The sequence below is a fragment of the Ctenopharyngodon idella genome, chromosome 4, assembly GCF_019924925.1.
Source record: "Ctenopharyngodon idella isolate HZGC_01 chromosome 4, HZGC01, whole genome shotgun sequence".
In the NCBI taxonomy this organism is placed as follows: domain Eukaryota; kingdom Metazoa; phylum Chordata; class Actinopteri; order Cypriniformes; family Xenocyprididae; genus Ctenopharyngodon; species Ctenopharyngodon idella.
In genome coordinates, this window is record NC_067223.1 from 389,193 (window position 1) to 417,138 (window position 27,946).

Below are 27,946 nucleotides of genomic sequence, written 5' to 3' on the forward strand. Positions count from 1 at the left end.
GCATCCTAAATTCTTTGTAAACGCAGGATAAATCTTACAGCACCTCCTTTTGGACACATGCAATACTGCGCTTATCAATGAGACTCCTGTGCAGATAGATAGAACATAATGTCTATATTTTGGTAGTATTTATTTTATTTACAGGCAGATTTTTTTGTTTGTTGATTGTTGACATACTTGACAGAGTCAAGTCTCATTCACATATAATTCAACTGTATGTTTACCAAAAAAAAAAAAAAACTCCCATCAGTTCAAAAACATTACCTAGCATACAGGCTAGGAGGTATACAAACAAATAAAACTTAATTGTTTTTGTTCTTCAGTAGTTTCATAAAATGCAGTAATTTTGTAGTTTGTACATCAGTAGAAGTATATCCACAGCCTCTTTGTGTTTTTCCTAACCTAATGATTTTATCCCCCCTAACTCCAATTCTTCAGCCTAGGTCAGTATATTCCATAGGTGAAAAAGGAATATCAAAAAAGTACTAAATTTTTGGGATGATTAGATCAAAACTGATAATTGTGTACACATACAAGCACACCCATAGGAGTGCAAATTTAAGGTTGACAGCCTTATCAAATTCATGTCCTTTAAAAAGTAATAGTGGTCGTGTCCAGCATAGCTGTTTGAGATTAGCGAAGCAAAGAAAACATACCTTGTAGTCAATTAAATCTTCCAACCAATTAGGGTTTCAAACAAAACAATAATAAAAACAAATACAGTTCTTCAGTATTTGAATAAAAAGTTTTAAAATGTATGTTGTATTTGATATTAAAATAAACACAAAGATAAACACATCACAGTTGTTAGACAAACTTCACAGTATATCAGTCTAAATGAAGAGAGACATATGTGCAATACGTTTCAAAACAACTAAATAATATGATTTGACAGTGGAACTGAGAAAAAAAAAAAATAAAATTGTGGTGAGCATGTATCTCGTTTAGTCCGGTGACCCAGAATCACACATTCTCTAGCTGTTTGTCAGCTGAGTGTGGACACAACAGAACCACCTCCTGTGTCCTGTGCCCTCAGCGTGTGTATCCAGCATATTGTATTTGTTCAGAAAACCAGAAACCTGCTGTCTTAAACCCAGAGCTCTCCAGCTGGCTCACACAATGACCTATAGATAGTCATGCATCATTTTCTCTTTCGAGCTACTTCAGTGGTTGATTGCATAAAAGCTGGTTTTGTTAATTACCTACACAAATTTCCATTACTAAATGTATGGGTTTTAACTTTAAACTTTAACTAAAAACATTTGATCACTCTTTACCTATTTATCCTGTTACCACAGGATGGCACATTTTGTTTTTAGATAAGGAGAGAAGTTGTTTTGGTTAAAATATCAATAAAAAAATGAGCAATTTAGCCTTAGAATTACACTACCTAAATAATAACTAGCTGACAGAGTTAATCCAGGAAAGAAATTGGTTCAGTAAAGTGCTGAAAAAGTATAACCAAAATAATTAAGAAGAAAATTGGAAACTAAACAAAAAACACTATAAAAAGCAAAATAAAAACAGATTAACAAAAAGCAAAGCAAAGCAAAGCAAAAAAAAAAAAAAAAAAAGCAAAAAAAAAGCAAAAAAAAGTAAAACAAAAGAACAAAAACACAAAAAAAAGCAAAAACAGAACTGAACATCAAAACAAAAAAGTAAAACAAAACAACAAAACAAAAAACAAAACAAAATAAGGAGCAAAGTAAAACAAAAAAGCAAAACAAAACTAAATAATAAAAACAACAAATAAAACAAAAGCGAACAGTTTCTAATGTATAATTCCTATTAAACTTCCATTTCAGTACTGAATTGTCACGTATACACATCAAATGTTAAAATCATTGCTAAAACTTTAAAAGTACCAAAACAGGAGTTTTCCTGAACATCAAGCATCTCCAGGTTTCTTTTACTCCTCATTCTTGTTTTCCACCGTCTTTAGGACCGAATCTTCACCCAAGATCTTGCACAGTTCATTCAATCTGAGCTGCATCTTAGGGATGCCTGCGAGCTGAGACTCTAAACGCTGTTTTTCCTCCGTCAGCGAGAGCCGTGTGGCTGTATCCAGTTGCTCGAACCGCCAGCCACCCTCTCCGTCAAACTGCAGCAGGTGTGTGTGGTATTTCCTGTGGATGGGTGGATGGTAATTTGAAGAAATCCAATATATAGTTTATGTATGTACAATGCATTCCATGCATTTTTTTTTTTTTTTTTGCTCTATACCTTAAAGGACAACAATTGCAAACAAATTCCCTACAATTCCCTACTAACTAATGTTTTTCAATAAGTATTTGCATTCATTAATTAAAAAAAAAAAAAAAAAAAAAAAAACAGACTCCTAAAGGCACATTTTGCAGTGTCTCTTAAAGGGTTAGTACACCCAAATATGAAATTTCTGTCATTAAAGGGTTAGTTCACCCAAAAATGAAATTTCTGTCATTTATTACTCACCCTTATGTCATTCCACACCCATAAGATCTTCGTTCATCTTCGGAACACAAATTAAGATATTTTTGATAAAATTCGATGGTTCAGTGAGGCCTGCATTGCCAGCAATAACACTCCCTTTTTTAATGCCCAGAAAGCTACTAAAAACAAATTTAAAACAGTTCATGTGACTACAGTTGTTCAACCTTAATATTATAAAGCGACGAGAATACTTTTAACAAAATAGTGACTTTATTCAACAATATCTAGTGATGGGCGTTTTCAAAACACTGCTTCATGAAGCTTCGAAGCTTTACGAATCATTTGTTTCGAATCAGTGGTTCAGAGTGCCAAAGTCATGTGATTTCAGTAAACAAGGCTTCGTTACGTCATAAGTGTTTTAAAATTTCAATGGTTCACGTGACTTTGGGAGTTACACGCTCCAAACCACTGATTCGAAACAAATGATTCGTAAAGCTTCAAAGCTCCATGAAGCAGTGTTTAGAAATCGCCCATCACTAGATATTGTTGAATAAAGTCGCTATTTTGTTATTTTTGGCGCACAAAAAGTATTCTCGTCGCTTTATAATACTGTAGTCACATGAACTGTTTTAAATTTGTTTTTAGTAGCGTTCTGGGCATTGAAAAAGGGAGTGTTATTGCTGGTGATGCAGGCCTCACTGAGCCATCGGATTTTATCAAAAATATCTTAATTTGCGTTCCGAAGATGAATGAAGATCTTATGGGTGTGGAACGACATGAGGGTGAGTAATAAATGACAATTTTCATTTTTGGGTGAACTAACCCTTTAAGTACTCACCCTCATGTCGTCCCAAACCCGAAAGAACTTTGTTTGTCTTCAGGACACAAATTAAGTGTACACTGAACCTTTTGAGGTCCAGAAAGGTACTAAAGACATTGTTAAAACCGTTGACGTGACTACAGTGGTTCAACCTTAATATAATGGGTAACACTTTATTTTACAATGCTGTAGTTACACGTTACTACATGTACTTACTATAGTAATAACAGTAAATTATGCATAATTACAAGTAACTAACCCTAACCAAACCCTAACCCTAACTGTAACTCTATAGTAAGTACATGTAGTTAATTAATAGTACTCAGTACTTATTTATTACAATGTAACTACGGCACCATAAAATAAAGTGTAACCATATTATGAAGTGACAAGAATACTTTTTGTGCAAAAAAACAAAACAAAAATAACATTTATTTAACAAATTCATCTGTCCCCTGTCGCTATTTTTGTTGCAGAGCTTCAGTGTTTACGTCCGAACGGCGGCTCAGTATTGGCCGGCTCTGGTCACGTGAGCAGCACAACACATGCGTGAGCTAGCGCTCAGATATAAACACTGAAGCTCTGCAACGAAAATAGCATAGCTGTATGGGGGACAGACGATTTTGTTATTTTTGTTTTTGAGGGAAGTCATTATTTTTGTTTTGTTTTGTTTGCACAAAAAGTATTCTCGTCATTACATAATATTAAGGTTGAACCACTGTAGTCACGTCGACGGTTTTAATGATGCCTTTAGTACCTTTCTGGACCTCAAAAGGTGCAATGTCGTTGTGGATGTGTGGATCAGATACCCTCGGATTTGATCAAAAATATCTTAATTTGTGTTCCGAAGACAAACGAAGGTCTTATGGGTTTGGGACGACATGAGGACGAGTACTTAAAGGGGGACTCAGTAGTATTTCAAATACACTGTTTGGAAGTTAGTCGGGCCAATACCAACAACAAATGTCTAACCAATCAGCATTAGGGGGCGTATGACGGTTGAGGAGAGAGAACGAGCAAGAAGGAGATTTGAAAATAAGAAAAAAAAACTGCAGAACGAGAAATGGGATACAATACAAAAGAGCTTAAAAGAATATCACTGGAATGAAGGTTTATGCCTGGGCATGCGCTTTAGGACCCGCATTTATATTAGAAAAGCTTTCCAGCACTGGAAAGAGCTAAGCGGGAAGGCCTGAAAACAGACGCGGAGGCTGCTTTGATCCCGCTACTCATGTGAGTACACTGGGTTTTGATTGTCTGGAGCTGCTGTGCTGTTTGCGACTAACAACAAACACTTTGTATTTACTCTTGTGTACTGTACGTTCATTTTTTGTGCTTCCTTGTCGTTCGTTCATCAACTGCGCTTTATTTTTCGTGAAGCATTTTGTTGCACGTCAGCTGTGATAAACAGACATCCACTCGCATTGCTTGTGTAACAGTGGCCAGATAGTGAGAGTTTTGCTGTTAAACTACTGCACACTGACGACCGCTAGAGAATGCGGTGTCAAGCGTCATTGTTAATGCACCCGACTCGCATGCCAGCAGCGGACGGGCCAGGGTTCGAACAATCAACAATGTCCAACAGCGTTTTTCAAATTCTACTTAGAGCACCTTTAATGACAGAAATTTCATTTTTGGGTGAATTAACCCTTTAAATAATTTAACCTGCCTAATTTGAAAAATTGGCTACGTTCACACTCTCTGTTTTTGGGATTAACAACCGCATTTACTTACAGACGTGAGTCTCGAAATGTCCCGTTCAAACAGTAACTTACAGTAGCGTCTCGAATACTGTCTGTATGAACGTGCAACGGGAGTCAAGCCTGCATTCTCTTACCAGTAACCATAGCGACAGAAAACAATATCAAGTAATATCAAAGATGGCGACGTCTATAAAAATGAAAAGTCTTATCACTTTTGACATGACAAGAGTCCAGTCGAGTTTCGAGTTCATCAGTCAAATCTTCATTAACAGCAGCTTTTATATCTGGGTGGAGACCGAGCAAAGCATTTGAGTCGTGCGTAGAACACAAAACTGACTTGAATAGATCCAGTGGAGAACAAAGTCTGGATCTAGAACCTTCAGATGACACACTGCTCAAAGCGAAACCACACAAAAAAAACCCGCAACACACGGTAGACACTCTTTTGTGCAGCACCAAGCGGCTTTCTTTTGCACAGTGTGACGTGACAGTCAGCTAGTTGTCTAGTCCGGTTCCGCTCAAACAGCGCAAGTTTTCCAAGAATGAGGTTTTGAGTTTATGGGTTGAGTTCTCTTATAGAATGTGGTTGTCACTCCCGTAAATAACTGAACTGTGTGTGAATGTAACCGTTTTAAGGACTCAAATACAGGACTGACGACCGTATTCTGCTGCTGTGTGAATGTGGCCATTTTGTTTGGGATTAATTTCAAGAGCTTTTAAAGTTTTATGTTTCTTACCATAGCGAGGGTCTATGGGTGATGGACAGCAAAGAGATACCAGCATCCTTTGCAGCCTGAAATATTTTACCCTCTACATCAATGCTGACAGCACTGGTGCACTCATCCAGCAGTGCATACTTGGGCCTGAAAAAGGTATCAATTATATTAAAAACAAAAATCAACAATAATATTACAATATATTAAAATAATATGTGTAATGACATCTTACTTGTGGTAAAACATGCGTGCCATGCCCATACGCTGCTTCTCGCCTCCAGAAAGAACATCTTTCCAGTCCATCTCTGCATCCCAGCCTGCAACCAGACACAAGAGTAAACTACCTCCAAAACATACTTTCTATAGGACTAGAATTTTTTGTTGGCCTTTCAAAATAACTATGATGAATTGTCTTTTTTTTCTGGTGAAAAGCTTATTATACAGCTCACAATAATTCTTTCATGGATGAAAAAGAGATTGAAATGGCGAAATACTGGAGTCATGTAAGGTGGGAATTACATGTACAAACCTCCTTCCCGGGTAACTATCTGGTTTAAATTGACAATGTCCAGAATGACTTCCAGGTCCTTGTCTCTGTAACCCTTGTCATGCATGTCATCCAGAGAGTCAGGGTAGATGACCTGGTCTCGTAATGTCCCGACGGACATATATGGTCTGGAGAGATGGATAAAACATGTTAATTAATATTACGTCAGGTGAACTGAAGTTTGTAAGGTTGTGTGGTATTATATGTGCAGCAGACAGACAGGCAAACTGACTGACTGATTGATTGATTGACAGAATATTTACAAACTACATATATAGATAAATAGCTAGCAATCTAGTTAGATAGCTAACTAGACAGACAGACAGACAGATAGATAGATAGATAGATAGATAGATAGATAACTCTCAACCCCTCGACCCATGTATAAAATATTAACCGCTGCGCTTGCACCTGCAGGACTCAGTAAATATTTCACTACTGAGGACTCTGGTTTCTATTGCTCAGCAGTTCACAGAGCTTTAGTTACGCCGTCTCTGACTCTGGTTACAGCAGTCAAATCCTGACAATGCAACGTCTGCAAGATGGAATAGAGATGGAGGACAGTAGCTCTCTTCTGAAACCTAGTGAGCTATTTACCTCAATGGCATTTTATTGCCTTGTAGGTGAAGTAAATGTAATGTGATTTAAATGTAAAATTATTTAAATGTATATGCTTTGAATCATAACTTGTTTATTTAATTATTTAAAATTCAGAGACCATATTCTGTAAAAAATTGGGGTTATGAAAGGTACAAAAAAAAAATCCCCAACAGCAGACTAGGTTTTATAATAGTGCTTGTACAGTATGTGCTATGTGAATGCCTGCATGTAATACTGCTGATTCTGAAGAGATATGTGTGAGATACCATGGGTAAGTGTTGTCCGTACCTCTGTGGGATGTAGAACATGTGCTCAGGAGAGGGTTTGTGTAGTAGTCCACCATACACGGGCCACAGGCCACTGAGGATCCGGAACAAAGAACTCTTCCCGCATCCATTTGGCCCAGTGATCAGCAAATGCATGCCTTCCTCTACCTGCACACAATATCCAGTTACAGGAAACCAAGTACAGATCACATGGTTAAGTAAGAGGTATATAACTTAGAGCAAAGTAGTTAGATAGCTAGCTAGACAGACTCATGTGTGAACTCAAGCCATACAATTGTAACTAAAGCAATTTAAAGTCAATTTAAGTGAATCGTATATATAATGTATGCTGTATGTACACCGATCAGGCATAACATTATGACTACCTTCCTAATATTGTGTTGGTCCCACTTTGCTACCAAAACAGCCCTGACCCATCGAGGCATGGACTCCACTAGACCCCTGAAGGTGTGCTGTGGTATCTGGCACCAAGATGTTAACAGCAGATCCTTTAAGACCTGTAAGTTGCGAGGTGGGGCCTCCATGGATTGGACTTGTTTGTTCAGCACATCACACAGATGCTCGATTGGATTGAGATTTGGGGAATTTAGAGGCCAAGTCAACACCTCAAACCATTGCTGAACCATTTTTGCTTTGTGGCAGCATTATCCTGCTGAAAGATGCCACAGCCCCCAAGGAATACCATTTCCATGAAAGGGTATACACGGTCTGCAACCATGCTTAGGTAGGTGGTACGTGTCAAAGTAACATCCACATGGATGGCAGGACCCAAGGTTTCCCAGCAGAACATTGCCCAAAGCATCACACTGCCTCCGCTGGCTTGCCTTCTTCCCATAGTACATCCTGGTGCCATGTGTTCCCCAGGTAAGCGCACACGGCCATCCACGTGATGTAAAAAAAAAAAAAAAAAAACGTGATTCATCAGACCAGGCCACCTTCTTCCATTGCTCTGTGGTCAAGTTCTGATGCTCACTTAGCCACTGTTGGCGCTTTCGGCGGTGGACAGGGGTCAGCATGGGCACCCTGACTGGTCTGCGGCTATGCAGCCCCATACACTGTGTATTCTGACACTTTTCTATTAGAACCAGCATTGACATCTTGAGCAATTTGAGCTACAGTAGCTTGTCTGTTGGATCGGACCACACGGGCCAGCCTTCACTCCCCACGTGCAACAATGAGCCTTTGCCGCCCATGACCCTGTCGCTGGTTCACCACTGTTCCTTCCTTGGACCACTTTTGACCACTGCAGACCAGAAACACCCCACAAAAGCTGCAGTTTTGGAGATGCTCCGACCCAGTCATCTAGCCATCACAATGTGGCCCTTGTCAAACTCGCTCAAATCCTTACACTTGCCCATTTTTCCTGCTTCTAACACATCAACTTTGAGGACAAAATGTTCACTTTATGCCTAATATATCCCACCCACTAACAGGTGCAGTGATGAAGAGATAATCAGTGTTATTCACTTCACCTGTCAGTGGTCATTATGTTATGCCTGATCGGTGTATATACTATGTGTGTGTGCGTGTGTGTGTATACAGTGGGTACGGAAAGTATTCAGACCCCCTTAAATTTTTCACTCTTTGTTATATTGCAGCCATTTGCTAAAATCATTTAAGTTAATTTTTTTTCCTCATTAATGTACACACAGCACCCCATATTGACAGAAAAACACAGAATTGTTGACATTTTTGCAGATTTATTAAAAAAGAAAAACTGAAATATCACATGGTCCTAAGTATTCAGACCCTTTGCTGTGACACTCATATATTTAACTCAGGTTCTACACCTTCATTTGAGTCCAGCTGTGTTTGATTATACTGATTGGACTTGATTAGGAAAGCCACACACCTGTCTATATAAGACCTTACAGCTCACAGTGCATGTCAGAGCAAATGAGAATCATGAGGTCAAAGGAACTGCCTGAAGAGCTCAGAGACAGAATTGTGGCAAGGCACAGATCTGCCCAAGGTTACAAAAAAATTTCTGCTGCACTTAAGGTTCCTAAGAGCACAGTGGCCTCCATAATCCTTAAATGGAAGACGTTTGGGACGACCAGAACCCTTCCTAGAGCTGGCCGTCCGGCCAAACTGAGCTATCGGGGGAGAAGAGCCTTGGTGAGAGAGGTAAAGAAGAACCCAAAGATCACTGTGGCTGAGCTCCAGAGATGCAGTCGGGAGATGGGAGAAAGTTGTAGAAAGTCAACCATCACTGCAGCCCTCCACCAGTCGGGGCTTTATGGCAGAGTGGCCCGACGGAAGCCTCTCCTCAGTGCAAGACACATGAAAGCCCGCATGGAGTTTGCTAAAAAACACCTGAAGGATTCTCTGGACTGATAAGACCAAGATAGAACTTTTTGGCCTTAATTCTAAGCGGTATGTGTGGAGAAAACCGGGCACTGCTCATCACCTGTCCAATACAGTCCCAACAGTGAAGCATGGTGGTGGTAGCATCATGCTGTGGGGGTGTTTTTCAGCTGCAGGGACAGGACGACTGGTTGCAATCGAGGGAAAGATGAATGCGGCCAAGTACAGGGATATCCTGGACGAAAACCTTCTCCAGAGTGCTCAGGACCTCAGACTGGGCCGAAGGTTTACCTTCCAACAAGACAATGACCCTAAGCACACAGCTAAAATAACGAAGGAGTGGCTTCACAACAACTCTGTGACTGTTCTTTAATGGCCCAGCCAGAGCCCTGACTTAAACCCAATTGAGCATCTCTGGAGAGACCTAAAAATGGCTGTCCACCAACGTTTACCATCCAACCTGACAGAACTGGAGAGGATCTGCAAGGAGGAATGGCAGAGGATCCCCAAATCCAGGTGTGAAAAACGTGTTGCATCTTTCCTAAAAAGACTCATGGCTGTATTAGATCAAAAGGGTGCTTCTACTAAATACTGAGCAAAGGGTCTGAATACTTAGGACCATGTGATATTTCAGTTTTTCTTTTTTAATAAATCTGCAAAAATGTCAACAATTCTGTGTTTTTCTGTCAATATGTGGTGCTGTGTGTACATTAATGAGGAAAATGGCTGCAATATAACAAAGAGTGAAAAATTTAAGTGGGTCTGAATACTTTCCGTACCCACTGTAATATATATATATATATATATATATATATACACACACAGGTGCTGGTCATATAATTAGAATATCATCAAAAAGTTGATTTATTTCACTAATTCCATTCAAAAAGTGAAACTTATATATAATATCCATTCATTACACACAGACTGATATATTTCAAATGTTTATTTATTTTAATTTTGATGATTATAAATGACAACTAAGGAAAATCCCAAATTCAGTATCTCAGAAAATTAAAATATTACTTAAGACCAATACAAAGAAAGGATTTTTAGAAATCTTGGCCAACTGAAAAGTATGAACATGAAAAGTATGAGCATGTACAGCACTCAATACTTAGTTGGGGCTCCTTTTGCCTGAATTACTGCAGCAATGCGGCGTGGCATGGAGTCGATCAGTCTGTGGCACTGCTCAGGTGTTATAAGAGCCCAGGTTGCTCTGATAGTGGCCTTCAGCTCTTCTGCATTGTTGGGTCTGGCATATCGCATCTTCCTCTTCACAATACCCCATAGATTTTCTATGGGGTTAAGGTCAGGCGAGTTTGCTGGCCAATTAAGAACAGGGATACCATGGTCCTTAAACCAGGTACTGGTAGCTTTGGCACTGTGTGCAGGTGCCAAGTCCTGTTGGAAAATGAAATCTGCATCTCCATAAAGTTGGTCAGCAGCAGGAAGCATGAAGTGCTCTAAAACTTCCTGGTATACGGCTGCGTTGACCTTGGACCTCAGAAAACACAGTGGACCAACACCAGCAGATGACATGGCACCCCAAACCATCACTGACTGTGGAAACTTTACACTGGACCTCAAGCAACGTGAATTGTGTGCCTCTCCTCTCTTCCTCCAGACTCTGAGACCCTGATTTCCAAAGGAAATGCAAAATTTACTTTCATCAGAGAACATAACTTTGGACCACTCAGCAGCAGTCCAGTTCTTTTTGTCTTTAGCCCAGGCGAGACGCTTCTGACGCTGTCTGTTGTTCAAGAGTGGCTTGACACAAGGAATGCGACAGCTGAAACCCATGTCTTGCATACGTCTGTGCGTAGTGGTTCTTGAAGCACTGACTCCAGCTACAGTCCACTCTTTGTGAATCTCCCCCACAGTTTTGAATGGGTTTTGTTTTACAATCCTCTCCAGGGTGCGGTTATCCCTATTGCTTGTACACTTTTTTCTACCACATCTTTTCCTTCCCTTCACCTCTCTATTAATGTGCTTGGACACAGAGCTCTGTGAACAGCCAGCCTCTTTTGCAATGACCTTTTGTGTCTTGCCCTCCTTGTGCAAGGTGTCAATGGTTGTCTTTTGGACAACTGTCAAGTCAGCAGTCTTCCCCATGATTGTGTAGCCTACAGAACTAGACTGAGAGACCATTTAAAGTCCTTTGAAGGTGTTTTGAGTTAATTAGCTGATTAGAGTGTGGCACCAGGTGTCTTCAATATTGAACCTTTTCACAATATTCTAATTTTCTGAGATACTGAATTTGGGATTTTCCTTAGTTGTCAGTTATAATCATCAAAATTAAAAGAAATAAACATTTGAAATATATCAGTCTGTGTGTAATGAATGAATATAATATGCAAGTTTCACTTTTTGAATGGAATTAGTGAAATAAATCAACTTTTTGATGATATTCTAATTATATGACCAGCACCTATATATATATATAATGACCCATATTGTGTGTGTGTATATATATATATATATATATATATATATATATATATATATATATACATATACATACACACACACAATATGAGTCATTTTAAATTGCAATAATGACATAGATGATTATTCATAACAAATTAAGTCTGCCATCAAAGTAAACACAGCTTCATATTAATAAAACACTCAAAATAAAACTTATACTATAAAATGGATAGTTATCAAATCAGTTTAATTCTGAATTAATGCAACAATATCACATTGCTTGGCAACCATAAAAAACTAAACTCCACTTTGCACAAAGCCAAACAACATTCCCATAACCTTGTCTTGACTTGTCTGAGTTGCATGTGCAAATATGAAACTATGATTTCTTGCCCAGTGATAAAACCAGAAACACATCTACGGTATCAGTGTACTGTGTAAAGTTTATAGTAAATAGTACATTTGTGCCCGGATGTGTAGTATTAAACGTTATTGATACAAATGTTTATTCTCGTTTATCTTACCTTGAAGTTCAAGCAGGACACGACTACATCTCCATTAGGAGTGATTATAGGCACATTTTCACAGACTATACCTTTATCCACATCAATAACTTTGCCTGTAAAAAACAGTAGAAAAATGTAATCAGATAGAGTTTTAGAATAGAATCAAACTTCGGAGGAATAAATATCTCTCATTAGAAAGTTGTAAAAGTAATAACATTAAGATTTTATTTTATTATCTATTCTGTACTTTTTTCTTTATTATTTTATAGATTTGGTCTATTTTTAAACCTACTGTATATAATTTTCTTTCTTCTGCGGAACACAAAAGAAAATATTTTGAAGAATGTCATTTCTCATAATATATTTTATGTTCCACAGAAGAAAGAAAGTCATACAGAATTGAACATAAGGGTGAGTAAATGTTGAGCAGAGCTGCCCTTTATTCATTAGACCTTTGATTTCCAGAGGCCCATCGATGTGCATCTCAGGTCGGCTTCCGCTTATCACCTCGCCTGCAGTCGAGGTGGCAGATGAACGTTTGTATATTCCCCTCTGGACTTCGTCAAATACCAAAAACATGTTGTGCACGCGTGCCGTGTAGCCAGCTAACTCAGTGACCTAAAGCACACAGAACAAATGTATGTGATTGGAGTGATAGCGAGACATTTAGAGGTCAGGATGACTCAACATCAGATAACATTGCTCAACTGCTATTTGTCAGATCCAAAGTAGGTGACCAGGTATTTGGGCCACTTATGTAAAAAAGCAACCTAAAATTTCTGTATCTTAGCATCAGTAATGCAAATCAGCCTTCGCTAAACCCATTGTGTGAAGTTCATAGATCAATCCTTTACATGGTATTGGCCTGAGTGCTTAATCTGATCCAAATCATGTGTTAGGAAGTGTTTAGCAAGTGTTTTTCCTTGTTTAGGCAGACACACCACATCCCAAGAGCCTCGGCAAGAAACATGTGCTTTCCTTTGGGAACTCAACACAGTCAACAAAAAAGATTCCTCTCCTGTGAGTAACTTGTTAAATGACCTTCCAAAGGGTTTAGGAATCTAGAGATATTTTCCAATGCTAGCTTGATGTGCTCTGCAAAATTAAATTAGCAGTGTTTGCTAATCCAAACATTACTATTGCTCATAAGTTGTGTAGTGACAGATCTTTTCTTCCATTTTGAGACATACATCCAAGTGAAACAGATTATTGGAAAAAAAAAAAAAAGTAGGGTGGATTTGGTTCTATTCATCTGTTGTTGATTGGATGGAAGCAGATCTTAATGCAGACTTGCAGTCAATTGTAAGAAAGGGGCAGATTTAAGTGTCCCACATATGTCACCAGAGTGAAATCTGTCATTTCAGCGGGAGATCAGAAAGACATTTCCACCATACCCTCCCTATACAAGTGCGTAAAGACAAACATTCCACATTTTATTTTAAGTACATCATTGGGTACTCATAGAACATATAGTACATAGTACATAGTTTTTAATGTCAATACACACTATTCGTAATACTCCAAGTCTCCTGTGTCTCCGCTAGTTCCACCCAGCTCCAAGTCTTCTGTGTCTCCAGCGATCCCATCCAGCTAGAGCCCTGCACGGGCCAAAAACTCTCTGATGCGCGCTGTCTCTGCTATAGGCCTACGCAAACACATACACACGCTACTAAGAGGTAAACTTTTATTGTAGGCCTCAAACATAACTTCCACCACCGACAATCATGGCCACAAATATTAATACAGACTGTCCATTACAGAGAAGCATAACCATGCAGTATAGAATATAGCCAAGCTTCGTGATCCAGCAACAAATAAGTAAATAAAGATTTATGACCTACCTTTCTTTGATGTTAAGTAACTAAAGAACAATGTTTCAAGAACTCTTCACCAACTGGCTAACGTTAAATAATAATAAAAAATAAATAAATCCGTTGAACTGTAGGCATGTACGGTGGTCATCATTCACCGTTTATTTGCGCACGTTGTGAAGAAAAACAATAGCATCCACTGTTGAAGGCTTCAGAGATGTACTCCTCTCCTCCAGCGTCCTCCCTGCTGTGCTGAAAACGCGTTCATTGCTACTGCTGCTTGCAGGTATGCTCAACACCTGACGGGCGAGTCCTGACAACAAAGGAATGGTCTTGTCATGTTGACTCCACCAACCCAGCAAATCTTATATTCCTTGCTGGGGGTAAGGTTGAGGTATATGTGGACCTCATCCACAGCTGTGTCATTACCCTGGGTGACATGATTCTCCCACTCCAATTCAAAGTCTGACAAGGCTCTCTTTTTTGCTGCCGGTGGCGGAGTATCTGACGTCACATCACTAGCTGGCTCCTCAGTCGCATTTCCACCGGTTGCTAGATAGCTTGCGATCCAGCTCTTTGCATCTTGCAGTATGGCATCTCTCTCAGTTTCACAGAACATCCGCAACTGGTTGAATTTTGGCCACAGGAATATTGCCAGTTTATGGAGTGGCTGAATCTGGACCTTTTTACCAATCCATTCCAAGTGGCGCTGGCGGATGGTGGCTTGGTAAGCATGTCAGTGCTTACTGGCTGGCAATGATGCTTCAGCCTCTTGTGCCACAACACAACAAGGTTCAAAGTTGGATATTGATCAACTTCCAACTCCCGCTGGGCTTCGTAGAAGGGGTGGAGAAAACGACCAAAAAATCCAGAACATCTGGGGACACATCAGCCATTCTTTGGGCCTCCCCACGACTCTCCAGATTTTCACGTAGTTCAGCATACATGTCCTTGATAGACTTGAGCGTAAGAAATACAGTGCTGTAACATGTTTCTCCCATCTGCAGAATGGTCTTGGATAACTGACTTGCCAGGCCGCTTTGTTTCACGAACCGGACTATTTTCTTGACAGCCAGCAACGTTCCACCAACCTCTGGGACTGTTACTGACAGCTCTGTGATGTCCAAGGCATGTCGGAGGACCGTGTTGTAGATGTGGTCCTGACAGTCTAAGCACCGGTAAGGTCGTAATGCAGCAACAATATTCTAACCTTGATCTGTTACCCACACCACCTTACTCATTACAGAGGGATCAAACTTGAGAACTGACACAAGCTGCTTCTGCAATTCCTTGCGAATATTTTCAGCTGTTTTGGCCTCATCGTGAGGGAACATGGCAGTGGTGAGTACATTACTCTTCAACTTGAAATCTGACATTATGAAGTGACGTGATCGCCATGTAACTGACCTTGCGGTAGTCATCAGTCTACATGTCTGTGGTCACCTGTATGCTAATGCGTGCGAATATGCGTTGCGTAGGCAATGTATAATATAATATTTGGTATAATATATAATATAATAACAACAATATAAAGATATTTAGTACAGTAGCCTATGTGACCCTCGTGTCTTCCGGTCACCAGCTCCGCCTTGTCAAGAGGATCCCCTGGCTTCGCCTCCAGTCTATCGCTCCATCTCGGCTTGTCAACCTGTCGGCTCTACCTTGGCTCCTCCTACCCTCAGCTCCACCATCGTCCTTATGGCTCCACCGGGCTCCGTCGTCCCTCCAGCTCTGCCTTGGTCAAACGTCTCTCTGCTTGTGCCACGGACTTGCGGGCCTTCAGCTGCACTTCATCTCTCCACCCCTTTTGGCTCTGTCGGACTTCACCTTCCCTCCAGCTCCACTTTGGTCCTTAGTTTCACCGGCTGTACCTCAGTTCTCTGGAACCCTGGCTCCACCTCGGATGCTCATCACTGCAGCTCCACATCAGTCTCCAGAGCATCAATTTTGCGTGGGCTCATCAGCTCCACCTGGGTCTCCACCTCCATCGGCTTTGTCTCCGTCTGTCGTCCCCCTGGTGTCAACAGCCAAACCTCCACCTTGGCTCCTTCCTCCCTCAACTCTGCCGTGGGACATCTTCCTGTCTGTGCTTTGGGTCCCCGTCTGGCTCCTCCTGCTCCTGGCTCCTCCCACCGTCCTCTCCTGCTGTCAGCGCCTCTCTGTTCCTGCCTTTTACCTGCTCCATGTCCTCCTCCAGAGCCCCTTCTCAGTTAGACTGTTACGGTGGGGGAACATGTTTTGTTCTGGTGTATTGGTTTCGCTGTTTGTCTGCCTCCCTGCGTTCCCTAGGTAGTTTCCCTGGTTAGTAAGATAGTTCCTGGACCTGTTCTGTTTTGTTTTACCCCGATTATGCTCCTCATGTATTTAAGCCCTGTGTTTCCATAGTTTCTTTGTCCAGTATAGTCTTAGTATTATGTGGTTAAGTTATTCTTTTCTCCTGCGTGTTTCCTTGTGAAAGTTATTATTAAAGTCTATTTTGTACTCCTTGTCTTCGTGCACTCATTACAGCCACCGACTGTCACAGCAATAGTATACAGTCAATGGCCTAAAAGTATAGCAATGACCTAAACAACCACATACATAGCTACGACCTGGCAACATGACATTACATTACACTAGTAGGCACTGCTCACATTTACGTTTCTTGAGAAAATGTCAAAATGTTAATTTATTATTAACAAATCACATGTAGGGTTAGCTGACAATTACAATTCTAACACAATATGCTATTTAAAAGGTCTGAAATAGCATGATGTCGTGCTTTATAGTGTCTATAGTGGTAATAGACACACGCAGCATCTGTGAAGCGGGACTGACTGATGCTCTCTGTTCAACAGATGGTGGATTAAGTTGCCCAGCTGGCTTAGTCAACAGAGTGGCAGTTGATACCAACACCGATCACTAGCCTATACGCAAAGATTCCCAGCTTTCACTGCTGCGTGACATCACATCCTTTGTGGTTTCAGTTGCTAGAGGCCTGTAGCCATGCTCCAGCCTTTGTTGCAGCACTGCTATACAATAAAAATAAATAAAAAATGTGTGTGTGCGTGTGTGTGTAAAATAATAATTTCTTATTTCTTTCTTTTGATTTTGTGATGAAATATGACTCTGACATGCTCCTTGGTGTTAATATCAAGGACAATCATTTTGTTTATAATGATTAATGACTGTAAAAATAAATTCAAGTCAGCAAAGAGGAATATGTTTAATATTTTACCTCTTTATAAGAAGACATGATCCTTTCAATGGCATCAGCCCCCGAGGCCAATAGATTGCGTGCTGTTGTGAAGGCTTCAGTTCTTTCACTCACCAACACTTGTGTCTGACCATCCGCCAGCTCTTTAAGAGACAAATGGATTTGAAACATGACATCTTTAAGCAAATACAATACGCTACAGTAATGCAAAAAATAAATAAAATAATACAATAAATAATTAAAGGAAGAAATTGAAAAAATAAAATATCACAGAAATTGTAATGAGATTACACATACTGTAGAATTGCATAAACTGAACTTTCCACTTTACCGTTATCAGCAAAGCCAGTTGCAGTGATGATGGGGACTGCGACCATAACCAGACCACATCCACTCCAGACGTACTTCATGAGAAACTGTTCGATCATGATGTACCACAGACGTTTCGATAGGATGAGTTTCATCTGTTCTGCCAGGGCACTGTAACACTTCTGCAGCTGCCTCATCTCCACCTGCCACAGGATAGCATCCAAAAGATAATTAGTTTTTTCAAACTAACATTCTAAATTTGTCTTGACATACATTTTTGTAGTTAAAACATACAGTAAAATGAATTTCTGAATTTGAATTTGTCAATGTACTTTAATTCTACTTCCTTACATTCAAATCTGAATACCTCAATTTTTAATTTAAATTCAGGAAATGAATTGGAATTTAAAATGAATCTCGATTCAGTTCTGAATGCAAGCTCATTTCTGGCACTTAAGAAAAAAAACTGCTTCAGTAAATCACAATTATGGCTTAAAACTCATAATGACAAAGTTGAAATTATGACCTAAAAAGTAAAATACACATTTAAATGATGTACTTCTTCATCTAATGTATTCATGCACATGTGTAACGTGTTTCTGACACGTTATGGCCCCTATAAAGGTATCCTATAACTTATAAGTAATCACATTTGCACTATATATGATTGATGCATTTCCTCGCCTAATGCCCTGCTAATAGCTAATAGCAGTTATCTATTAATGTGTAAATTTCCTCACCGTATGTCCCCTATAGAAGGCGATTTCCTCTGCATTGGCTATGATTCTGGAGTGCACATATCGCAGGTAGCCCTTCCTGTGCGCCTCCTCTGCCACCAGCTTACCGAACTTCGGCGAGCAGGCGCGCAGAACCTTCGCCGTGGCGAACACCACCAGACCCGCTAACAGAGTCGGTCCGGTTGCGTTCGCACCCCGAGATCGCGCAGTCTGTATTAAAGTATATGAAGTCAGTATCACGTCTAGGATGGGTTTGGTGAGGTTTGAGTACAGATGCGCAATGGACTGCGAGAACATCATCACATCCTCGGTCAGAGACTGGTCCGGATTCGCCAGTCTCCCGTCCATATTACTGACCTTATAATAGGTCTGATTGGTGAAATACGTTTTATATGCATGATCTACCAAACGCGTGCGGAACGCGAGCGCGAGCTTGCACTCCAGATAACGGATCGCGCTGTTGACGAATGTGGCAGGGATGGCGATCAGAAGCCATTTCATCAGTTTGATCATGAAGCTCCGCGGCTGCTTCTCTACGATTGTTTTCACTATTTTACCATCCAAACCTGCCACATAAATAGACAGAAACGTCCGTGAAACGAGAGCTAGTGAATGTAAACATAGTAAACCCAGTTCTTTACTTACAAACCTCGGAAATACGATTTTAACCAGTTCAAGAATCTGCTTGAAGAATTCCGCATTGACACCGGGTGATTTACTAAGACCAGACACAGTGTCTGGTGTAGCTTTATGAGTAGATATCAATCCATTCTCATGTCCTGGTGCAGATGTGTTGTTCTTGGTTGTTTTCCGTTGATTTATTTGTTTGCAGATGATGGGGTAAAGCGTTTTCGCCCCGTATACGGCGGCCGCCAGGAACACCGCTCTTTTCGCCGCAGTGCTCTGATTCCATTTCACTTTTGATGCCGCGTGTAGGATGTTGCTCATTTTTTATCCTGCTTTTACAAAAATAAGTAGCTTGCAATCTTCAGTTTGTTCCGAGTTACATCCATATGGTCATTCAATGCCATAAATAGGGAATATATACATACAATTCATGGCACCGTAAGGTTGAAACAGCACCGCTAGGTAGATGCTTCCGTCATTTGGGTTTTCCTCATTGGTTACGCCCCCACTCCACGCTGATTGGTTGCCGCATTTGACGTATTCAAATATAACGGAATGGTCTGATCTATTCAATATATCTTAAATGGACAATTATTTGCTAGAGTTAAATTCATTTGAAGTAAAATTAAAACTTTAAAAATTATGTCTTTAAATTGTTTATTTTCTTTTCTTTTGTAAACCCCTTGTATTAGTATGTTGTTTTTTGAATGTCTTTTTACAGCTCTCTGTAAAGTTTGTATGTTGTGTGATAATAAGCATTCAATAAAAAATATCTATACAAATATTGAATGCCTCATATTTTTCATATTCTTCAGTGATGGTGATTTAATAAAATATATTAATTTCTGAAGAAAGACTTAACATAAAAGATCGCTGATGAGAAGTCACTTCCAGCTTTTGTGAAGTACTCTCGCGCACAGTGACCACGCTCGCGCGGTTACCGCTTCCTGTTCATATTATTGGTTACTGTTCTTGACATATGCCTAATACCACCATAAACTGAAAAGATAGCATTTAACGCTGTCAGTGTTTAGTTAGAGAAAGAGAGAGGGTGAATTTATTACCGCCTCAGACTGAGAGCAACATGAATTGGGTCGGAGGATCCCGGTCAGTGCTAACATGCTAACTTCATTAAAACGCTCTAACTGATTTTATATCATTCTTGACGGTAAAACTAACATTTCTTAGAGTTCAACGGAAAGATGTTATCAAAATTACGTGGTATAAATTAAATTTACATATGTCTAATGGCGTCTAATTAACTAACCAGGAGCAGGTATGTGAAAAACAAAGAAGACTCAATAAAACAGAGAGTGAGTATATTTAATCTCTTTAAACTAAGACGTTTTCACCTTTTAAGTGACTACACATTCATAGTAGTACATTTGAACAATAACTTGTAAATAGGCCTACAAAAATTTACTATAGCTAACTGTATTTTAGTTGCATGAATTGTGTTAAACTAGGGTTACAGGTTAATTCCCTGCAGAAAAAAGGACAGCTAAAACCAGCCATAGCTGGTTTAGCAGGATTGTTTTTTTTTACCACTTCTTTAAATGGTCAGGCCAGTGTTGCCAACTAATTTTCAAGGGAAGTTGCCAAAAGTTGCTAAATGATGTTGTGATGTCATTGTGTTATGATGTCATTACGTACACATGACGCAAAACTGCATTATTGCGTAAATACGCATAAAAAATATGATTTGAAATGTTAATTTAAATTTATTCATAAAAAATAATATAAACATTTTATTTATAATATAAATATTTTTTGCGATCGGATATTTTTAATTTTAAAAACAACATTGAATTATTGAACAGTTTTTGAACAATTACATTTTCCTATTTTCTTATTAACTAGTAAACTTTGAACAATTACAGCTTTAAGCAGTGTAATGGTAGTTAGTGTGCTACAATAACTAAAAAAAAATGTCGGGCTAATAGGGCACAATGTACTGTGTTTATATTAAGGAATTAACCGTATTGATTTTTCACGGGTGTTTTACCTGTGTTTTAAATTACGCATTGCATTTTGTGTTTTAGGGTTACACACAGGGTTACAACTTAACAGATAGTGTCCTGACAGAAAATTACCAGTACCTTTTCTGTTTTTCTACAATTTTTTTCTTACAGTGTACCTAACTGAACAATTTTAGGTACAAGCTAATAACATGCTGTATCATAAATGAACAATTATTATAGAAAAATTGCAACTATCAACTTAATTCACATATAATGTGTGTACTATTAGGCATCTTTCTTCAGCTCTCTCCAGGCTGATGTGCTGCTTGGCTAGCTATAGCTGTTCAGTGGTTTCCTCTTTCTGTGTATTTTAGAGGAAAATATGTGCCTTTTTATTGTTTGAGTCACTTTTCAAAAGTTGGTAAAAGTTGCCAAATAAATTTTAATAAATAGATAAATTAGTTGCTAGGTGCTTTTTGGAAAAAAAGTTGATTGGGTAGTCAGAAAAGTTTTTTTCCCCCAGGCTTAGTTGTAGTGTTTTATTTTATCTGAAAGCCCTTCACTGATAATTCTCTGTTCCACCTCAAGGCATTTTTTCAAAAGCAAAGGATGAAGAGAAAGTCAAATATTATGGACTCAACCCAAGGACAAAACTCTGGCAATATGGATCTGCTGACATTATTCATAGTCAACCAGATTGCGTCAAAGAAAGAGCAAACCGGTATAGTCATAGTGCACTTACAAATGAACACAAATAAAACATTCTTTTATGACCTTTTAATAAAGTCTCATAATCATGATCTCTTTTGTTTTGTAGGCAAACCAAAAATAAACCGTTTGATTGGTGCAAAAAGAACCAAAAAAGCTTTGAACGAACCCTTAGAGTTACCAATGAGCCCTTGCTCTCCTTCAAAGCTGAACCTAGTCGCCAGTCAGCCACAGTACAGGTACATTTCACGAGGTTTGTTATTCCATCTATATTTCCTAATAATTTCATCTACAGTTATTGGATATTTGTTCCAACAGTGTAGACACACCTGGTTTCAAAATCAGAAAACATCGCCTTTCTGAAGAATTTAAGTTCAAGCCAGTAAGGATGAATAAAATTGTCACTACCACAAAATCATTCACCTATATTTTATCAGCTGTTGACCCTAATATTAACTTGGCATTATTAATATTTATAGTATTTTGTATATAAAAGTTCTCAAGGGAATTATCAAGGATTATAATGGCTTGTTCTCCCGTAGCTGTCTCCTGTGCTTGAATCTAACCTGTCCGATATCAGTGGCTCAGAAAATCAACAGCAACCATCCTCAACTTCTGCTGACTCCTCAGATCCAATCCAACCGAAACCCACACCACATGTACCCTCCCCCCTGCCATCCAGGGACAATCCTGATAATATGAAGAAGAATACTCCTCAGGTCTATTGATATCAAGTCAACAGCTTTTGCAACACAACCGAGTAACACAAATAGTTACAGAATATGTCTCCTTTCAGTATGTGTCATTCTCTCAACCAGCAAAGCTGAATAATCCATGGAAAGTTGCATCTAATGAAGCTCCTGATCAAGATCCGCCACACAATAGCTTAGTGGTTGGAACTCAGTTTGAGAGCACACTACCAAAGTGGGTACAGTGATATTACTATATTCCAACACAGTATGCCAGTAAGAGAATAGGTATGAGAAAGTGCATATAACATGGAATTATCATAATATGTTGCAGCCCAGAGATGGGAGAGCATTCAGTGACCTCAGTTTTGTATCCACTGAGCAGTGAACAACCGGAGGAGCCACTGTTCATAGATTTCAAGAGCATAGATTGTGAAGGTAATAATATAGCTTCTAGCCTATGTAGTTAGGAGGGAGATACTAAAATAAAAACAAAATCATCCACACCAGTATGTGTAAGCTAGTAGTCACAGTAGTGTTTCTAATGCTAAAATATAATTATTTTTGGGATTTAATGGATTCAAAGATAGGCCGCACAAAAGTTTAATCAAAAGCAAGTCTTTGGAAATAACTAGAAACTATTTTGAAGTCAATAACAACAGAGACTGTGGACTGTGGAAAAGTACATAAAACAATGACAGCAAGAATGCAAGCTGTAATCAAGGCAAAAGGAGGTCATTAAAAAAAAAAAAAAAAAAAAAAAAAAATATATATATATATATATATATATATGTGTATATATATATATATATATATATGTGTGTATATATATATATATATATATATATATTGGTTATTGGGTTATCAGCAAAAATACCAGAGACAAATATTAGGAAAAAAAAAAAAGACAAAAACATAATTCTTAAGGAAAATCATAATCTCCAAAATTTTTTGAGTTTATCCATGTGGAATATTAGTAATCAAAGCAAAAGAAATCAAATTGCCACATCATAAATGGATACTGTATAAAAATATAAATGAAAAACCCACAGAAAAGGTAAACTTTTATAGGTTTTTAATGTGATCAACTATTTTAAAAATTGATTCAATTGTTCTTTAAAAATAAAATAAATAAATAAATAATAATAATAATAAAACTGTGTAAATGAACAAGATTTTTGCCCCAAATCTTTAAGAAAAAATATCAATAAAGAAAAACAAAATCTAAAAACACCGCAGACAATTATTTAATGTCATTTAATAAGCAATATTTGAAATGGGAAATTTCCCCTATGAAATATTACATTTACTCTTTAAGGTTAATACAGATGCAGAGTATTTATATCTTTTTATAGTAAATAATTGTGAGATTTTGCAGTAGCTCCTCAGTGCAGAACATGAGATCCAGGATCCAGATCCAGGGGGTGGAGATGGGTAGGTTTAGGGATCAGGGGGTGGAGATTGGTAGGTTTAGGGATACGTAAAGTGGGAGGAGTTGGATCTAGATCTTGTGTTCTGCAGTGAGGTCCATCTCAGATTTTGAGAAAATACAGAAACATTATTACATTTGACTGACGTACTCAATTAATAATATTTACAAGTCTCCATGAGCTGTCCAGAGTACAGTCATTATTTTGATTCATTGCATAAGATGTTTCTTTATTATTCTCATTTATTATAGTGCTTGCCTCAATGAGTTCTTGTGACAGATCACAAAACATGGACAATGATGGCCACTTTTCAACACAGGTATTAAAAAACAAGCTTGTGCACTCTTTTAAATTAAGAAATGAAACTTTATATTGGAAAAAATTTATTTATGGATATTTTCTGGCTTTTACATCATTTTCAGCATATGGTTACTTCATTAATACATAGAGTTGACTGGTTGGTTCATTTAGAAATAAAGTGAAATGCTGACAAACTATAGGGACATTTGAATTATTATCAATTGTAGGCAAATACTGTCCCCTTGTGGTTAAAAACAACATATACATACAGTAAGCTAAGTTTTTTCTTTCTTTCAGGAATTTGTATCTACCAACTGCAACACATGTAAGTGTTCTGGTTATTATTTATGAAGTATCATTTTAAATGTGCTCAGAACAACAAGTTTTATTTTGTTTCAGCAGGTGCTGACGGTAGAAATGTCTTTGTGCATGTTTGTGAATCTCCCAGAAGAGTTTATCTCGGCCAAGAGGACGTAAGACAAAAACTGTACTCCTGTAATTTGAATAATCTTAATCACCATAACAATGAAAATGGATTCTATAATCTCTGCTGGTATATGGTGCATGAAAAACGTAATGAACACACTGAATGTAATGAAAATGACCAGCTTTGTTCCTTAAAGTATTTCAGTGAATACATATTTCATTTGATTCACTGAAAAGATTAGTTTATATATGTAGTCTCTACATTGTTAAAATAATAGTTAGATAATGTTTTTGCTTTGTTAACCTATTAACCTATCAACCATAAGTGTTTTTTTTTTTTTTTTTGGATGAAATATGACTTGGACATGTTTTTGTGAAATTTACCCATCAAATTATTTCTTTATGACCATGAAATTCTCTCTTAATGGACAGGAAGAAAACATTGACTTGCACCATGCTGAAGATTCTTTCATGGCAAAGCACTGTTGCTTATCTGTGAACAATTTAACAGAAACACCTTCACAAACTCCATCCTGCAAACATGATGCAAAATCTTACTGTGATTGTCAAAGTGAGGTAAAATCCAGAGTTTCGGACAGTCTGAGACAAGTGAACCATGGACAGAAACACAAGGAAAATCAGTTTGTTCCTTCTCATCTCCAGACTAAAGCACAAAGGCGTGATGGGAATCCTCCAATAACCTTGGATGCCGGGACACAAACAGATGCTTTATCTTACTGTGATGTCTCAGTTCAGTGTTTGCTTATTCATCCCAGCAACTCTGTGTCTTTCCCCACTGTTGATCACAAAACTAACGTCCTTACCACAAGGCGGCTGTCTTCTAATTTTAATCAGATGCTCAAACCAACTACACTTAGTTCTCCAAAGGATGGCCACAAAAGAACAGGAAATAGGCCCTCAGAGGCATCAGCAACAAACCAGCAGGCACAGAGACATCCAGAATCACAAACGGGCATCTCCTTCCGCAAACTTCGTAGTCAGAAGAGCATGAAAAGAGATTTGGCATTAATTAGGCAGTAAGCAAAATTACATTTTGAAAAATTGATTGTTACTTCACTTCAAATTTGATGAATGTAGGATTGAAAAGCCAAATCTTAAAAACAATATTGTATGTTATATGTCTTTATTATTATCTCCAAGTACATATTCAAGTTTTCAAAGTTCATATATTTAGTTTTATAGAATATAAATCTAGCAACAGTACAGCAACAGTAATCAAATACTGTACAACACAACATTTGTCCTCACTAGTTTCCATAAACGGTAGAAACGCTGCATTTTGTTTCACATAATAAATAAATAAAAAAAAAATACATCCATACACTTAAAACAGATGTGTTCATTGGTAATAACACAAAGGACTGTCCATGTTGGAGTACAATCTAAAATTCAAATACATCTGGTACACATGAAACTGTTTAATAAACCTCTAAATTACATTATACATGTAGACTGAAAATTTTCTAACATCTCTTCTTGGACTTTAATTGAAGCAATAATATATTTTGTTAGAGATTTGATTGGTTTTGAATAGTTCACCCAAAAAACGTCAAAAATTCAGATTTTTTATGTCCTTTTTGGAGATTGGCCCACCTTGGTCACTATATGCTTTCATTATATGGAAAAGAGCAGCTTGAACATTCTTCAGAATGTGTCCTTTTATGATCCACAGAAAAAAAAAAAAAAAAAATTGGAACGATGTGAGGGTGAGTAATTATGATTGAGGGTGTATTTGTGGGTGAACTTTTCCCGTAAAATCTAAATTGATATAATGCCAAACATTGTGCCAATTTAATTTGTGCTTCTCTCAACCAAATTAAGTTTTATCCAATGGAAAATGTCAAATTACACATGATCATGTACAGTATCTGAACAAAACACACATTACACAAGGTCTGATGTGCACAATTATGTATCACTGAACACAGTGAAACCTTTAAACAGGTACTTAAGCTGACAAGTTATTGGTTGCTTTTACGAAAGCCATCAACTTGATTTTGATAAAGCTACAACCACAACATAGAGATTTTCAGGTGGATTTGGCACACTTTGATGTGTATTTGTCTATTTGTATACTTACGAAGTAGCACAACAGAACATTTGGATATTACAGTACTTGTCGAAACGGTTATCCTACACTGTTCCATGGACAAGACCAACTGCAATGATTTTTGTACACTAGGCTATAAGGAAGACAAATAAAAATAATAATAAAAATATATGTATTTAATAAAAAATCATAAAATTTAAAATGTAAACATTTAACATTTTTACATTTGAAGGAAAATAAAGAATTAAATTAAAAAAGAAATGAGTTCAAAAAACTATAATGAAACAAACAAATAAAAATTGAAATATTTTATAAGGCCACACTACACTATCAAAGAAAACTGCAGAAAGCTACATATGACTGTTTTGTGGCAATGATCTATAATTCTATAAACATGAAGGTTCAAATTACAAAATAATCTATGGTTTTTCAAAAACCAGACAGTGAAAGACGGACCACGTATTATCACTATCATGTTTTAAAAGCCTTGAAGATTTTAATGAGGAGGACATGTCAAATTATGTTTATTCACTTCACTTCATTATTATATTTTGTTGATATTCAGGAAGTCACATTATTTTAGGCAATTGGTTTGGATTAATTTAGACTACTAGTCAAAAATTCAGACGCACTTGAATGTATAGAAAAGAATTATTTGTTGAATATTTTTGATCACTACATAATTCCAACACTTCCATTAATGATATTTTTAATATTTTGATGACTTCATTATTATTCTAAAATACAATAAACCCTTTTCACATTTTTAGGGTTCTCAGAACTGGAAGTTGCCATAGTTAAATGTAAACTTCTAAAGTGGTGACATTAAGACAAAAACAATAATATCCTTCTGCATATATATATTACTGAATTTACAGCTAACATCTCATTTTACATAAATAAGCAGAGGATATTCATCTGACAGTGAAGGAACGAGCCAGAAACATACTGACAATATCATAAAAGCTGACATGGCACTGCGTGTTTGTTTGTGTGTGCTCTACAACCCTGTTCTTGCCATCGCGGTGAACGTCTGGATGAGAGAGGCTCAACCTGACCAATACAGTGGGCGGACCTGACGTCAGGGTTGAACGAGGCTCAATCGACACCAAACCAGAGGTTTCACACGTTATTCGACATCTGATGCGTCGTTGTCCGATAGGTGGTAGTTTGACCCTTTTACCCGGATGTATTCCACCTGCCGATCCTCATCAGAATCCGAGATACCACACGAGCAGAGCCGGTTTTCAAACAAGGACTCAATTTCTTCTAGTCGCCGTCCCTTAGTCTCAGGGAGGCAGCCATAAATGAAAAAGAAACCAGTTAGAGCCAAACTGGAATAAAGGAAGAATACGC

The 27,946-nt window shown here is 38.1% G+C and overlaps 3 protein-coding genes and 1 long non-coding RNA gene across 10 annotated transcripts in view; 2 read left to right on the forward strand and 2 right to left on the reverse strand.

Moving 5' to 3' along the window:
• Positions 1-111: 111 nt before the first annotated feature.
• Positions 112-19,521, reverse strand: LOC127511503 (ATP-binding cassette sub-family D member 2). 6 transcript variants are annotated; one of them, XM_051892335.1, is made up of 10 exons: positions 18,382-19,513; positions 17,664-17,844; positions 17,354-17,475; positions 12,778-12,943; positions 12,344-12,438; positions 7,084-7,229; positions 6,178-6,323; positions 5,881-5,965; positions 5,670-5,795; positions 112-2,126 (listed from the first exon to the last, which is right to left on the reverse strand). In XM_051892335.1, exons 1-10 carry the CDS (start codon positions 19,324-19,326, stop codon positions 1,910-1,912), a joined length of 2,229 nt encoding a protein of 742 aa, XP_051748295.1. In that variant the 5' UTR covers positions 19,327-19,513; the 3' UTR covers positions 112-1,909. The 6 variants fall into 6 exon arrangements, with proteins under 6 accessions (XP_051748295.1, XP_051748299.1, XP_051748300.1 ...); XM_051892339.1 differs by having other exon boundaries at positions 19,028-19,171; XM_051892336.1 differs by lacking the exon at positions 112-2,126 and having other exon boundaries at positions 5,666-5,795; positions 18,382-19,515.
• Positions 6,651-17,108, forward strand: LOC127511506 (uncharacterized). The gene is made up of 3 exons (XR_007930047.1): positions 6,651-6,779; positions 13,257-13,345; positions 16,974-17,108. It is a non-coding gene; the product is annotated as an uncharacterized LOC127511506 (long non-coding RNA).
• A 417-nt stretch (positions 19,522-19,938) lies between the features above and the next one.
• LOC127511324 (uncharacterized) lies at positions 19,939-25,560 on the forward strand. 2 transcript variants are annotated; one of them, XM_051892089.1, is made up of 12 exons: positions 19,939-20,112; positions 20,276-20,318; positions 21,555-21,687; positions 21,784-21,913; positions 21,993-22,056; positions 22,217-22,393; positions 22,471-22,598; positions 22,698-22,801; positions 24,045-24,112; positions 24,391-24,418; positions 24,496-24,566; positions 24,952-25,560. In XM_051892089.1, exons 1-12 carry the CDS (start codon positions 20,090-20,092, stop codon positions 25,558-25,560), a joined length of 1,578 nt encoding a protein of 525 aa, XP_051748049.1. In that variant the 5' UTR covers positions 19,939-20,089. The 2 variants fall into 2 exon arrangements, with proteins under 2 accessions (XP_051748049.1, XP_051748051.1); XM_051892091.1 differs by having other exon boundaries at positions 24,496-25,533.
• Positions 25,561-25,646: 86 nt separating this feature from the next.
• LOC127511323 (proton myo-inositol cotransporter) overlaps positions 25,647-27,946 on the reverse strand; it is a 98,385-nt gene continuing 96,085 nt past the window's right edge. Inside the window, exon 10 of the mRNA XM_051892088.1 lies at positions 25,647-27,946. Within this exon, the coding sequence (XP_051748048.1) occupies positions 27,720-27,946 (227 nt within the window). The 3' untranslated portion in view covers positions 25,647-27,719.